This window comes from Anolis sagrei, chromosome 2, assembly GCF_037176765.1.
Source record: "Anolis sagrei isolate rAnoSag1 chromosome 2, rAnoSag1.mat, whole genome shotgun sequence".
Taxonomy (NCBI): Eukaryota; Metazoa; Chordata; class Lepidosauria; order Squamata; family Dactyloidae; genus Anolis; species Anolis sagrei.
Window position 1 is genome coordinate 199,194,893 of NC_090022.1, and position 15,503 is coordinate 199,210,395.

Below are 15,503 nucleotides of genomic sequence, written 5' to 3' on the forward strand. Positions count from 1 at the left end.
TCTCTACAAAATGTGTTATTATCAGTGGTTTGGAAATATAATGGTTTATTTTAACAACTTTTTCAAGCATTTTTTGCAACTTCTTACATTAATCTGTCATGTTTTGAACAACAAATCAGGCAGATAACGCACCCTCTAATAGGATTAGTACTGTTATAATGTATTACAAATAATTAATACTTTTTGCATGTATGTATTACTTTCATTTCATTGGGATCACTACATAAAGTTCTCCATCTGCTCAGCAGCTGACTTAGCAGATGGTTTCAGTGCAAGTCTACATGTAGTATATAGAATTATTTCATACTCCCTTCGTTTCGTGTTCAAATGTTTATAAAAATCTTATTTTTTCAAAAGAAAAGTCTACTCTTTTAACCATATTAGGAAAAATATGAAAAATCCTTACAATTTTTTTTAATAGCTGGTGGTGATATTGGTTACAGCTAGATATGGGCAGGAAAAGGCCACGCCTTTCCCCCCCCAAAAAAACCAAATTTCCCACCCTGCTCACTTGGATGAGAATAATATTAATACTTTGTTTGGAATTTAGCAAATTTATCCTTCCTGAACATAAATAATACAGAAAAGGGTTTCTTTCCATGTTGCTTTCTGGATGCATATTTACATTTCAGCACAATTCTGCTTATCACCTGACCAATCATGGTTTCCTTTCTCATCCCTTCAGATACCTTCACCATGTGAAACTAATATGTTGGAATATTTTTTTTCTCTTGAATGGAGACAGAGGCCAAACCCTTTCTTTTGTACACAGGCATTTGCTGGTTTTACATGCCAGTCATTGGTGTCCTTTTATTTACCTGTCCTGGACCACAGCAGCATTTTCATCTTTTGTTTTTATATTATGTAAATTATAATTTATTTTATGTTTCCTTTTTGTACATTATTTTGGGATGTTTTATGAAGAGTGGATACAAGTGCTTTTACTAAAGAAACCAATAAAGATGTTTAGTATGTTCCTTAAAAGATACTCTATGCTCATGGATAGCTCTGGAATTTTTAGTCAAAATATCAACCCAAAATTGAGAGGCAAAAGACAAGAGCATAGCCCATCCTGGGAGAAACTAAAAGAAATACCAACCTCCTTTACTCTCGTTGCCTTTGTGCCACTTCTGACCTTTTTGAATGCCTAGGAGGGAAAAATAGCAGTAGTGTCAAGGAATGGCTGGCCCCCTGAGTTGACATTAATGCTTTGCTCTCCCCGGAGAATGATCCTTGACCAATCTACTGGTCATATCAAAATCTATAATTTTCACTGAAAACCTGCCCTTGACTTATACATGAGGTTAACTTATACATGAGTATGTATGAAAGGTACTGCCTAGATCTATTACTTGAAAGTATTTCAATAAGATACATTTATTTATTAGTTTGTTGATAGCTCCCCTTTCTCCCAATACCAGGACTCAAATAAGCCCGGAATATGATTAAAAAGAGATGAAGCCTTGAAAAAAAAAACATTTTATTGAAAAAAATATACAGATATTTTTGTCTCATCCAGTAAAATGACCAATAATGTCCTCAAGATTCCCTTTGAGCATGGTTGGTTGGCCATTTTGGACAGATTTGGCCACAGAGCTGTTTTTGGTCCATGGGGGCTTTCGAAGGTGGTCACTCATAGTTTTCAAAAAAGGCCCCTTATGGGAATAGTCAAAAGCTTCAGGAGGTGGAGTTTGCCATTGTTTTATGGGGAGAGCCTCTCCCCCTTTTTATATTGGAAGTTACAAAAATGAGGGCTACACTTTACTCACCCCTCTGGAAAGTGGTGGAACTCCATATTCATTTCTTCCTGAAATTGACAAAAAAACAAGTCTTTTTTTTGCCCCAGATCATAAAATGAATCTAGTAGAATCTTACAATAATGTATAGTCAACTATTTATTTATTTATTTATTTATTTATTTATTTACGGAATTTATATGCCACCCTTCTCACCCCGAAGAGGACTCAGAGTGGCATACAATATATATTTTCATACAATATATTACAAATGCTTTCCTTGTTTTCTTTCATTGTTTTTGTACATCTGTATAATTTTATCTTTACTTTCATTGGCATTTTTCTCCTTCAAGACAATTGTCTGTCTTAGTGTGTGTGTATGAACTTCTCTAACTGTGCATATTTATTTTCTAGGAGAAAATATATCTAACTTCTTACAAGTCCAAAATAAAACTATGTCCAGAATTCTAGCTTACAATGCATGCTGCTATCCTCAAACTCTTTGAACAGGGGATAAGACACAGTTGTATAAGTTGTTTAACATTATTAGGAACAAAACTGATTTATTTGTGGTTGTAGTAGTTTGAGTATTGGATTAAGAGCCTGTGGGAGTCGGGATTGAATGCATGCTCAGCCATGGCAACAAGCCACACTGTCTCAGCATAAGAGGACAGCAATGGCAAACTGCTTCTGAACGAATCTTGCAAAACACACACACACACACACACACACACAAAACAATAACCCTGTAACATAAATCAGAAATTACTTGAATGCATACAAAAACTACAACCACAATAATAATGTGGAAATACTAATCTACTTTCATAATATTTATGTATCAAAGATACTGCTTTAGTGCAAACTACCGATATAATTTTACTAAGTGATTGTTACTTGGTATGTTAGTGTGAGGCTGAGATTGTAATAATCATCTTGCAGGCTCCAATTTGAAGTAATAGCTGAGTTTTTATGTAGTGGTTATAAAATTCATTTTATAGTGGAAATGTTGAAATGCATGAACAGTAGCTCATTAATGTGCTGGAGATCAATCTCTGACTGTGAACAATTGATTAAAGTAAGTTGCTACTTTTCTGCATCAGATATGTCAAAATAACCACCAGTGTTCTCTTATAAATTATTCTGTAAATTCAACATTTATTGTGCTCATTGCCACTGAAATGAAGGGCATTTATAAATACTGTGGCCACCTTTGAATGTGTATAGATAGATGCCAAAATTAGTTGCTATATATAATTATGAAATACTCTGAAACATACTTTGAAATCTTAAAAAGATATAATTAGGTAAAATAATTGATTGTTCCAGGAGAAAACATCACGGAGAAATGAGAGGTAATGCTGTACTTAGGAGATGTGTTGTGAGGTTGCTAGCACTTCTTTATTCTCCATTGTCCCCCATTCCTTGACAGTCAATACTTTCTTGTTTTCGTGGTTTCTGTCTTTGTGTCCTGCTGACATTTACTCATATGCTAGCTCACTAATCAACAATTGAGTTAATGTGTTCTAGTTTGAACTAAAAGGTTTCAATTCTTAACGTTAAAGCCAAGCATACCTCCACTATGAACCATTGTGGTGTAGAGGTTTGAAGTATTGAACTACAACACTAGAGACCAGGATTTGAATCCCTGCTTGTCCAGAAACCCATTGAGTGATCTTGTGAAAGTTGCATTCTCTCCTTTTTGGAGGCTTTTTACAGAGGCTGGATGACCGTCTTTCGGTGATGCTTTGATTGTGCTTTTCCTGCATGGTAGAGGGTTGGACTGGATGGCCCAAGTGGTCTCTTCCAACTCTATGATTCTATAATTCTTTAATTCTGAAGAAATCTTGCCAAGAAAAGCCTGTAATGGATTTGCCTTAGCTGACATAGGTTCATAATAACACCATCATATGATAAGAGATGTCATTTTGAACTCTAAAAGTGTCCTAAAAAGTTTTCAAAAGTGTAAATCATACCCAAGATTCCTTTTATAGGAAAAGATATAATATTTTGGATGAAGAAAAAATACAATAAGGTTGAAAAAATGAATTAAGTATTTCTTTACTTGTAGAATATTTCTTATCTAAAGCTTTGTGTTGTCCTTTTGTTGTTCTAATGGAATTTTTATGTATTTGTTTTTATTTCAGGTATGTGTTTTTTTTGGAACCCTGCAACGTAGACCTGGTAAAACGGAAAATCAAATCTATAGCTCTCTGTGTGTCGGCATGTCCACAGAGTGAGCTGAAAACTCTGGCTGATGTTCAGAAATTTGCAGATATGAATGGTAAGGTAAATAATAATCCTGCTTCCCAGTATAATATAGGGTCACTGTCTCTCCTTCCTTATGACTAGGTTCAAGCTAGCTAGTATGCAATTTTGTCTTATCTGCCCCAACAGTAGTAGTTCTCTTCTCAAGATTATTTGTGGCATTACTTCCCTCTTAACTTTGTTTCTAAAAAATTACCCCCAAGTAGGTAAATTTCTGCTTAGAAGCATCCATGACTCCAAAATTTACCTCTGCGCCAAAACATCACCTTTCCCAGAATCCCTGGATACTGATTGGGCGTTATTCAGAGTTACCAGGGATTTTAAATGGGAAGTGAGGAAAATCAGTTGACTTTTAGGTGCCATTCTACTCCCATCTCCACTCCCAGTATAAAAGGAAAATTGTAAGTTTATTTTCATATGTTTAGCACCTAATCTAATTATTGTAGCATCCTAATCAGATCTTCCATTCTGTTCAAATGTTTGGGTACTGTGGTTATTATTGTTGTTAATAACGTTTAAAATGGATATCTTAGAATTTAATGTTTTAACTAATGTTTAACTTGTGTTAGATTGCTTTTGCTTTTATGTGTTGTCATCTAATTGTTGCCAGTTGTAAGCCACCCTGAGTGCCCCCCCCCCGAGGGGGTGTGTGAGAAGGATGGGATACAAATGTTTGAAATAAATAAATAAATACCATGAGTCATAAGATGTACGTCTTTAAAAACTGCATATCATCAAGCATGTTCAGGCCAATACCAACTGTTCCTTTGAGACAAGATGGCAGACCTGATGGAACATCCATACAGGATAAAATAGAAGTACCTTCATCCATTTTTGTGTGTGGCAAAAGTGGATAATATTTTAGTATGCATTTTATCTCAGTATGACTGTCTGCAGATGGCACATCAAAATAGCTCTCGTTGACAGATATGCATGGCTTCAAGCTGTAGCTTTAAATCAAAATCTGCAAACAAAAGTAGATGATATATGCCTTTCTGTGAAATTTGGTTTTTTGAGAAAATCAATGAAAAATTTGACAATTATCACAAGCTGTCAAATTAACTAGATTGATAGGGATGTCATCCAATCGTCTGCTTTCTCCTGTTTGTTCCTGCCAAGTGACAAGTGCACACTACCACTGACACTGAGCAACTGTCTAGCATAACATGAAGGCTTCCATATCTTCTACTCAATCAGATTCCATTGGGCATTTTGACTCTTTTCATGATGTGTTCCTGAAAGTATTCAATATACCATATTTTGAACCTGCTTTTAACCTCAGTTCAAATATCTAGGGAACTATAACCATAAACCACTGGCTTTGTACAAGGGCAGCTGTTGAATAGAGTATGACAATTTGCTAGCAGAATGGTATTTCAGATTCACCCACCCTCTCAACCATTTTAAGAATAGAAATTACCATCCCTTCAATGGAGGGTAGACACTTCACTGCACCTCTGCTGAAAAGGCTGACAGAGTATAGCATGGGGATCACATTAGAGCAGGGGATCAAAGGTTGGGACCACTGCACTAGACCTTTTCCAGTTCCCTTGATTCTTAACACCTCAAACAACAACTTCATACTACCATAATGAGAAAATGCAGCTGCAGAAGAAACAGGAGACTTGGTCTTCTACTTAAGAGTAATTTTGGCCCCTGGCCTGTTTGAAGAAGAAAAAGAAATATTCTTATGCTGAATCTCACGTTTGTCTTTTCAAGGTAGTTCATAGTTTTCACCTGTCCTGAACATAATTACAGCTATTTTTGTCCAAATCTACTGTTTCTTCTGCATTCTCTGTATGTCATATAGATATTTTACTCTAACATAACACTTAACACTTAATGACTGTTTATCATTTGAGAACAAAGAAGGGAAAAGATTGTAGTCATAAGTGTGGTCAGGTGGGGGATCAGTGAAATACCCCTGTCATATTAGATAGTGAAGCTGTTATTAATTGTCACAACAATGAGGTCTTTTGAGTAGAACAGTGACAGGTATAGGTGCTTTTCTTGATGGAATTGCATAGAGCCGTAATCTGGTGACACTCATCAGTGTTCATCTGGCAGCATTATCTGGTAGCTGAAAGTGGATGTGCCTTTTGGGGAAATGATACTTTGTTCAATATGACAGTGATGTACCTCCTAACTTGACAGGATGAGATAAATTTACTGATTCTTAATTGTGCTGGGCAGAAGCTACAATGAAGAACATTGTTACCTGTAAATAGATTCTTTCAGTTGCCAATCCCTGTACATACAAAACATGCTATTACTACACAGAGGAGCCATTGAAATTCACAAGCATGTGGACAAATTCAACAGAAAGGAAGCAACAATGAAAATGAACAAAATCTTGCTACCAGTATTAAAAAAAACTCTAAAATCATAGCAGTAAATAAAGAACAACACTCAAAAACAGGGGAATTCCAGACAAGAAACAATCAGGGCCAGTTAATCACCTCCCAACAAAGGATTCCCCCAGGCAGTAAGAAACCAAACCTTGAAACTGCTAGGCCATTAAATGCTAATCAAGGCGGCCAATTGAAACATTCACACCTACCTCAAAAAGACAAAGAGTTCTTTCTCCCACCGTGGACACTTCACAGATATATAAACCCCATTTTCCTAGTTTCCAACAAACCTCACAACCTCTGAGGATGCCTGCCACAGATGCAGGTGAAATATCACGAGAGAATGCTTCTGTAAAAGGCCATACACCCCGGAAAACTCACAACAACCCAGTGATTGCGGCCATAAAAGCCTTTGACAATATATGCTATTATTACCTATTGCTTACTGCACTTGCTGACATAGCACCGAATGGTAGTTCACATGAATCTGCACATAAAACTGGAGGGGTGGGACGACTGTCAAAACCTTTTACTCTGGAATTTCCAAAGTGGGACTTTGAGCATGTATAGACCAAATATGTGTGAATGCAGGTTGGCATCCTCTTCTTGTTTCAACTGATGTAATTTCTTTTTCGTACATAATTGGATTTCTTTTTGCAAAAGAATTTGTTGTATTCCCCCTTTTCTGTCTCTTATAGGACATATTTGTAATTTTTGTCATATTCACAAGGAGGGTAAAACTGCACATCATGGGACAGACATGTGGTTTCTAACATATATAGTCTCATTTTATGAAGTGAATTGTTGGCATTAACATTTCTTCCCAGTTATTGCCTACAAATCTAATTGTGAGTTGTTGTTTTTTTACCCCCCCCCCCTCTCTCCAGGCTCTGAAACCAGAAATAAGTTTAGCTGAAGGGAAAATGGCCTTGCAGGGGCATTTGCTGGGAAGTATTGGGTAGGCATGGGAAAGAGATTTCGGTCTTTTTGGCTCTCCTGTGTCTTCTCTATTTCCATTCAGTTTTCATTACTTGAGAATGAATATGCATTTTGCTGTGATAATACATAGTTAGTTCCATCCTAAGAGGCCTAGCATGGACATTTCTTGCATGGAGTGTTGCTGTGATTGTGCCCTTTCAGATGTAGAGCTATTCAGTACCAGAGCACATTCTCTTCACTGCCACATTTTGCTTCCTAACGAATTGTTTTAAATGTTGAAGTGCATCAAAAACAGGAAAGGGGAGTATATGGGTTTTAGTTCCAGAAGCTCTGTGCTACTTGTGATAGTTTTGTTGTGGTATCCTTAAGGGCCTGCTGGAATATTAGTACAGAGAGATCCCAGAGCACTTCAAATAAAAGGCCATTTTGATGAGAAGCCAGTAATAGAGAAACATTTGGAAATTCATAAGCCTTTACATACTCTTTAATTTCTATTTTTAAAGAAATAGTTACATTGATTTGTATTGGAAATAACAGCAAATACTTCATAGAAATATCTGTTGTCTGTGTTAATTGATGATGGCCATGTAAATATACAATAGTGATGTAAATATTGATTCTAAAACATTTGTCTATGCAAACCAGTCACTATCATTACTGAAGTGGTCATGTACTGATGCTGTCAAAGGCAGAGCAGTGACTCGGTGCTATGTAAACATTGAGTTTCCAATCTCTCACTCGAGTTGTCTTGTAAAAATGTACCCAAATTTGATATTCTTTCTTACAATGAAGCTGCTTTATTTTATTACTGTGGCTTTGCATTTGGGGGGGGGGGATAATGTCTGCATTATATTTTGTTATTGTGTGACTTAAAGTAATTTCCAATTAGTGCAATTCTATAATAGAGTGCTTTTGGTAAAAAAATTTCAAAGGAAATTTGCCTTTGTTTTCTTCTGAGGCTGAGACAGTGTGACTTGCTCAGGGACACCCAGTGGGTTTCCAAAGCCAAGCAGGAATTCAAATCCTTCCAGACTTCTAGTCCAACACTCAAATCACTACCATGCACAGGTTTTATTGTTTAAAATATTTAAGAAATCTTAAATGAATGGGAGTAGACATATTGAATTATTGGAACTTACATAGGTGATTTACCAATTTTGCATGTAATTCAGTAGAGTTACTCTACTTAGGACTAACAATTGAGTTTAGGTCAAAACTGTATTCTAGTGCTTCTATTTTGTATGTTTATTTATTTGGGCGCAAACAGGTTATACATTTCAAGTAAAATGAAAAGTAAACATGCAGCTCCCCTACAGGTTAGTGTAAGCTGACAGGTGGCAAAGGCATTTATGTGAGTGAAATAAGATTATTTAGAGCCCCGACTCAAGCTTATTAAAGAAGTCAATAGTTCCATAACAGGTAATAGGCTCACATAATTGCAATAAAGAAATTTTGTATTTTTACATTAAATGGTTCTTGTTTGATCTAATCAGCATAATATGCAACTAGGTTGCATACAAAATGGATCCAAACAAAAGGCTGTTAATATGTCTCTCTTATAAACTATGCATTCAAGTTATGTTTTGCTAATTTTAAAGTGACCTTTATCAAAATGTTTGAGTGTAGATTTATGCTAAATTTCACTTTGAAATGTACACTTGGGAGGCATGGCAGTATAAATCTATCCATGTCCAAGGTGTTGCACATTCACATTGGAACCTTAGAAATGAGTTCCAGCATTTTCAATTGGACTTCCTTCTAGATAAATTTGATTATAGCAACAAGGAGGTGGCATGGAAAACTATCTGATAGAAGTAGAGGGTGTTTGGCCCCATTAGTAACTGTGTAAGATTTTATGTATTCTTTCATATAAAATACTGTGGTTCTAACACTTTATGACTCAATAATATTTGCAGTAGCAACAGCAACTGTAATAGACCAAAGAAATCTCTGATAGTAAAGTTTGAAAGGATAAATTAATCCCTTTCTATTTTAAAAGCTTGCTTTCTCTCCCTTACCACCTTTTCTTTTCTTCCCTTTCCTCATATACTATGCCAACTTGTCCAGGTTTTTAAATTAGCATTTAATGTGCTAATCCTAAACCAAGGCATTGGATTTTATCAGAAAAGACACTGTAATCTCTCTTCACTTTGTCTGACCTTGGGGGCAGCTGCTTGTGCTTGAAGTAAGCGTATTAGACAATATATGTAAATGCTGACCATCAGGACCAACGAACAGTTGGATTGAAACTGTAGATAAAGGAATGAGAAAAAGTAATTTCCTTCAGTGGACATAATTGCAAAGGGTGACTTAAGATAATTTGGTATCTGATGTATTTAACTGGAAACATTTTGCTTGCCTTCTAGAAATTAAAAAATGCAGGCTTGAATTGAAGTTTTGCAGATGCTGAAATAATAGTTATGATAAATAGTTGATTGCTTTCGACATGATGGTTATTTGCTCCGGGATATATCTGTTCATGTTCTTGTACAGGCAGTCCCTAAGTTAAGAACAAGGTAGATTCTGGAGGTTTGTTCTTAAGTTGAATATGTTTGTAAGTTGAAACCGCTACATTTTTCAGTGTAACTCCAGCCATGTATATGTATATGTATGCATGTTTCGGTTGACACCACGGTCGTGTTTGTTTTGCTTTCTGTGCCCCCATTCACTACATTTCACCTCAATTTCTGTTCCTGTGATAATTGGATTTTGAAAAAAAATGACTTGTTGTAGAAACAAGGATTGGTGAGAAAGCTTCAGTGGAGACACCTTTTCCTCATAATAACTCTTTCAGGAGTGAATTTCCCTTCGTAGAGGTAGATTTCTCTCATTTCCTGTTATCTCACCATCGTTCTTAACTATGAGTAATTTGTAAGTCGGATGTTTGTAACTTGGGGACTACCTGCATTCTCTTTAGCACCCTGCTCTCTCACTCATCAAACCACAGTGGCTGCAGCCATCAAACTCTTGCTTGCCCGTAAACTAGAGCTGCAGGCCATGGTTTGAATTAAACTGCAGATCTGGTATATGAAGAAATAATTTGTAAACCTAGACCATGTCTCATTAATTAGACATTGTTGGATGAACCTTTTGATCCAAATCAGGCCAGTCTAAAATTCAGGGCAGAGTAGTAAAGTCCACTTCATGTGTTACTTCCACTCCATGATAAGAGGAAGCACACAAAGCCTCTCTCAGTTTATGAATAGGAAAACTCAACCCAATAAGAATCTTGGGATCCTGTGTTCTTCTCCAATTCTTTCCTTTTCCTGGTTGCTGTGTGCCTTGAAGTCATTTCTGAGCTCTAGAGTATCTTAATTGTCCAAGGCCATGGAATGGGTTTCTTGATTGTGTGATAAATCAAACACTGATATCCAGAATTGTAGGCCAATACTTAAACTATGATACCATGCTGGCTCCCAACCTTTTTCTACTGTGTTACAAGAATGATGAATACGATTGGCTTGGTTGTTAGCCTTGCTCGCTTTAGACATCTGTGTACCTTTAAGTAGGGAACCGAAATTGTGTTCCATGATCAAGTTGAGAAAAAAAAATACTACCATTCATAGAGCTGTAAATTGTTAAAGGAGGAAGTCCAAAGCTAAAGCATCCAGTGTTACAAAAAGTGATACTGCTCATTAACCACAGCTTTCTAAAATCTATCTTCAAAGCATGGAATTACTGTAAGGTTGTTTTAAAAATATTTCTAAAACTGATTAAAATATCCAGGCAATTGCTGAGTTTGTATGTGCTCCTGTCAGTATCATTAGAAGTGCGGTGGTGTTTGTGCTCTGGAAGAATGAAGAGAAAGGCAGGCTACAAATGCCAAAATAAATAAATAAATAAATAAATAAATAAATATTATCGGAGTTTTGGTGAATTAAATGGATTAAATGTCCACGTAGATTTCCTTGCTTGAAATGCCAAAGTCCTGGCTGTATTGAAATGGCAAGAAGTGCAACACACAAAGGAATTGAAGGATGTTCTTGGCTAAATATGTAAGGGACAACAGAATTAATGGCTGAAAAATACAGCCCGACACCCTTAAATAAATGAATGTGTATATGTTTACCCTAAATAACTGTAAAGCCCAGATGTGATAAATGTGGCCAGGACAGTAGTAGGTCAAGGAGAATAGTATCAACAACAATTTTATTGATTAGCCAATTGGCCTTATCAAAAACAAACAATGCAGACATAACATACAACATACATCTAGTCCTCTTAAAATAAAATACAAATATACAGTTAGCCATAGATATATGCATCAACTATCCTCATCTCCCCTACACTGCACCCCAATCTGATCTATGTACTCTGATCTCCTTTTAGCAGCTTTAAACAAATAAAGGGCAACTTGTGTTGTCAGAATGGGGTTATAACGAACCAACAAAAATGAAGTTTTGGCTGCTGTATCCCAACTTGTTTTATTGCAAATAAAAGGCCATAAGTATTGTTTCCTTTCTTTTTCATATAGATTGCATTGATGTAAAGTGTGGTCCAGATTTTCGACTTCAGGGGCACCACAGATACATAGCCTTTCTTCATATGGGATATGATTGAATCTGCCATGTCTCTCCATGGATTCAATTTGTTCGAATCTTGCTCTGGTAAAAGTGGTCCTTAAGTGTCTTGGCATGTCAGCTTTTAGGTATGGCGCCCTCTGGAAATGATGTTTAAAACGCCCTAACCACTTCAGAGATCCTGTGTTTGACAGGGTGGCTATATCTTTCTGGGCTTCAATATCTAGGATCCTTTGAGTTACTGTCCCTTTTTCAGCATCCCTATACTGGCCTAAGGAGGCAATTTGTAATCCGCAGGTGTAATCCGCAGCTAAAGGGAGGAACACAGTTCTCTTTTGGAACTCAGTAGCTGGAATTCTTAGAGAATAGTATCAGTATTCAGCAATGAGTGGAAGCCAAAAATATTGTACATAAAAAACATTTGGAAATTCCAGTTCTGATTTAATTTCTTTAATGTGTTTTACATATAGAAATTTTGTCCGTTTGTTTGCCTTGTTCTGTTAGAAATGTAATATAATTGACTGGTTCCCCTGACAAGACAAATAAATAAATAAATAAATAACATATAGAAATTAACAACTGTGATTTGCTCAAAACATAGCTTGTCTGCAAATCAGAATTGGAAGCCAGGTACCAATTTTGTTTTGTGAGCTGAAAAAAAAAAAAAACGGATAAGCAATGAGTTGTCAAGAACCAGGAAGCCAATGCAGAAATCACAAGTTCATGGGGGACCACACTGTCCATGTATATGATGCTAAGCATTATGATGGATGCACTTAATTAGAGGTGAAAAACGAGGGCTATTAAATACAGTGACTAGTGTAACAAAATCTTATTGGGTAGTCCTTTGTCTTCCATAGTTATTATATAGAGTCATCCCTCCTTATCCACGGAATCTGCATCCACGGGTTTAGCCACCCAAGACTTGGAAAAAAATTCTCACACATCCTATATATATGGGGGGGGGGGGGGATTTCATTATTCATAGTGGTAAGTGGGGGTCCTGGAATCAAACCCCAAAGGATAATGCCCCACTGTATAACATGGACAATCCCTGAAGTCACAATGTCTTGCCTCACTTATACTCGAGAAAGATTCTGTCTTTTATTATTGCAACAAAGATCCGCCTAGTCAAAGCCATGGTATTCCCTGTAGTCACCTACGGATGTGAGAGCTGGACCTTAGGGAAGGCTGAGCGAAGGAAGATCAATGCTTTTGAGCTGTGGTGTTGGAGGAAAGTTCTGAGAGTGCCTTGGACTGCGAGAAGATCCAACCAGTCCATCCTCCAGGAAATAAAGCCCGACTGCTCACTGGAGGGAAAGATACTAGAGACAAAGTTGAAGTACTTTGGCCACATCATGAGGAGACAGGAAAGCCTAGAGAAGACAATTATGCTGGGGAAAGTGGAAGGCAAAAGGAAGAGGGGCCGACCAAGGGCAAGATGGATGGATGGCATCCTTGAAGTGACCGGACTGACCTTGAGGGAGCTGGGGGTGGTAACGGCCAACAGGGAGCTCTTGCGTGGGCTGGTCCATGAGGTCACGAAGAGTCGGAGACGACTGAACGAATGAACAACAACAAACATAAAAATTCTTAGTCACACTAGCTCCTAAAACCCCCACACCTCTGATCAAGTCTCTTACATATACAGTATACACTTACTGCTGTGTTTAAAATTATTTGTATCTAGACAATTATAACAATTCATTCTCTTTTAAGGAAGGAAAAGTTTAAATGTCCATTCATTGTTTAAATGACTATCCAGTGGGGAACAAAAGGAAACTGTGGCTACCAAAGCCATGAAATTGTTTTTGATGCTGCTGATTTTGTTGTTATCAGTGCAATTCTGTGCATGTTTGTTTGAAAAAGGTCTTGTCATTTTCAGCAGTACTTTTTCAAAAGTGTGAATCATATTGTAGTTCAGGACTGGTAGTTAAAGTGGTATGGGAAAATGGCTTCTTGCAACCCTTGGATTTCTGCCAGATGGCTGATGACCCAAAGTTGTTATTTCAACAGAAATGCAATTTTGAGAAGCTGTAATGGATACATAAGATGTTTTGGTTTGATATTTCACGGTTCAACAGTGTTGTGTGGGGGTCCTTGGCAGAGTCCTTCCTCCTAATAGCTTAGAATTGTATGTATCTGTCAGTGTTGTCATGTACTTTTATAGAGACGATATAAAAAGACTTAGTAGAAAAAGAAATCTGAAACAATGTGTTTTGAATGACCTCGAACTTGGCTGCTGAGAGTGGGAGTACCATTGTTCATAGATTGTGTTTGCATCAGTGACTGTCTATTCGAAAGTGAAGAAAGCATGCTTTTGAGCATTTTGGGGCCCATTAGGAGTGTGCAGAAGGACTATCAAAAAGTGAGAGAAATTGGAGTGTTTCTCTACTCAAAGGTTCATAATATAAATGCCTTATGAGTCTTTGAATGACCATGAACTTGCAAAGATTTGTCTACCATCTTCCACAGTTTTATTTTCTCCTGTTTTTTTAAAAAAAATCCTTCTGGTTCGTTGTTTTTTTGGGACTTCAGCAAATCAAAAATAATTTCTTTGCCCTTTAGTTTTGAACTGCAGGTATTTTTCTTTTGCGATTCCATTTTAAAGACTTGTATCTTGAGTTAGCGGTCAGCCTGGCAATTGTGGTAATGAAAGTGCCATTTATCTGAAATTGAAAGAATCAATTTATATGATCTTACATTAAAGAACAAAATGTTGCGATGATAGCTAGTTATTTTTTCATGAGTAATCTTTGTTTTGAATACATTCCAGGTAGGTTGGGTCTGAGTTTGATCACTATCTGAAGAGAAGTTTAAATCACTACATATTTATAGATGATGCTGAAAATATACACATGGCTATGAGTTTAATTGCACTTCAGCTTCTCAATGGAAGGATGATGGAGAGAAGCTGTCATTTGATAACTGAGTTCAATAAAGTGACTGTTAGTCTGTTACTACAAAAAACAAAAGTGCCATGCCATCTTAAAAACTGACAAATCTATTATGGCATATACTTTAGTGCAGTGGTCCTCAGCCTGTGGGTCCCCAGGTATTTTGGCCTTCAACTCCCAGAAATTCTAACAACTGGTAAACTTGCTGGGATTTCTGGGAGTAAGACAACAGGGAGAGAAATCTACCCCTAGGATGGGAAATCAGCTCCTGAAAGAGTTATCATAGGGAAGGGTGTCTCCACTGGTGCTTTCTCTCCATTGCTTGTTTACACAACAAGCCACATTTTCAAAAGCCTATTATCACAGAAACAGAAAGTGAGGCAAAATCTTCTGAACAGAGGCATAAACAGTAAAACAAACACCACAGGGGTTTTAACCCTTCTCTGGGCTGTCCAAATCTTATATGTATGTATATATGTATGTATGGCTGGAGTTACTTTTGAAAATGTATGTGTTTTGACTTACAAATAAATTCAACTTGATAATAACAGTAAGAAGAATAAACCTACAGAACCTATCTTGTTCATAACTCGGGGATTGCCTGTATAGAGTACAAGTATAGATTCTAAAGAATATGATGTACTTTAGCTTTTTCGTATTATGATGTCTCTTCAAATTTCTTTTAACAGTAGTGGCAGAATTCCTTGGGAGGCTGAAATCATTTCCCACTCCTGCTTTATTACCATTTCTAGTTTTTGTCCATTTCTTCTTTGATACATAGCAGAGGTGGGC

General features: G+C 36.8%; 1 protein-coding gene across 2 annotated transcripts in view; it reads left to right on the plus strand.

Annotated features, from left to right (window-relative positions):
• The window catches only part of SLC44A1 (solute carrier family 44 member 1), a 99,177-nt gene that overhangs the window by 43,054 nt on the left and 40,620 nt on the right, over nucleotides 1–15,503 (plus strand). For both annotated transcript variants that reach the window (XM_060762567.2, XM_060762568.2), the window contains exon 4: nucleotides 3,884–4,020. In XM_060762567.2, coding sequence (XP_060618550.2) covers nucleotides 3,884–4,020 — 137 coding nt within the window. The remainder of the gene's footprint in view (nucleotides 1–3,883; nucleotides 4,021–15,503) is intronic.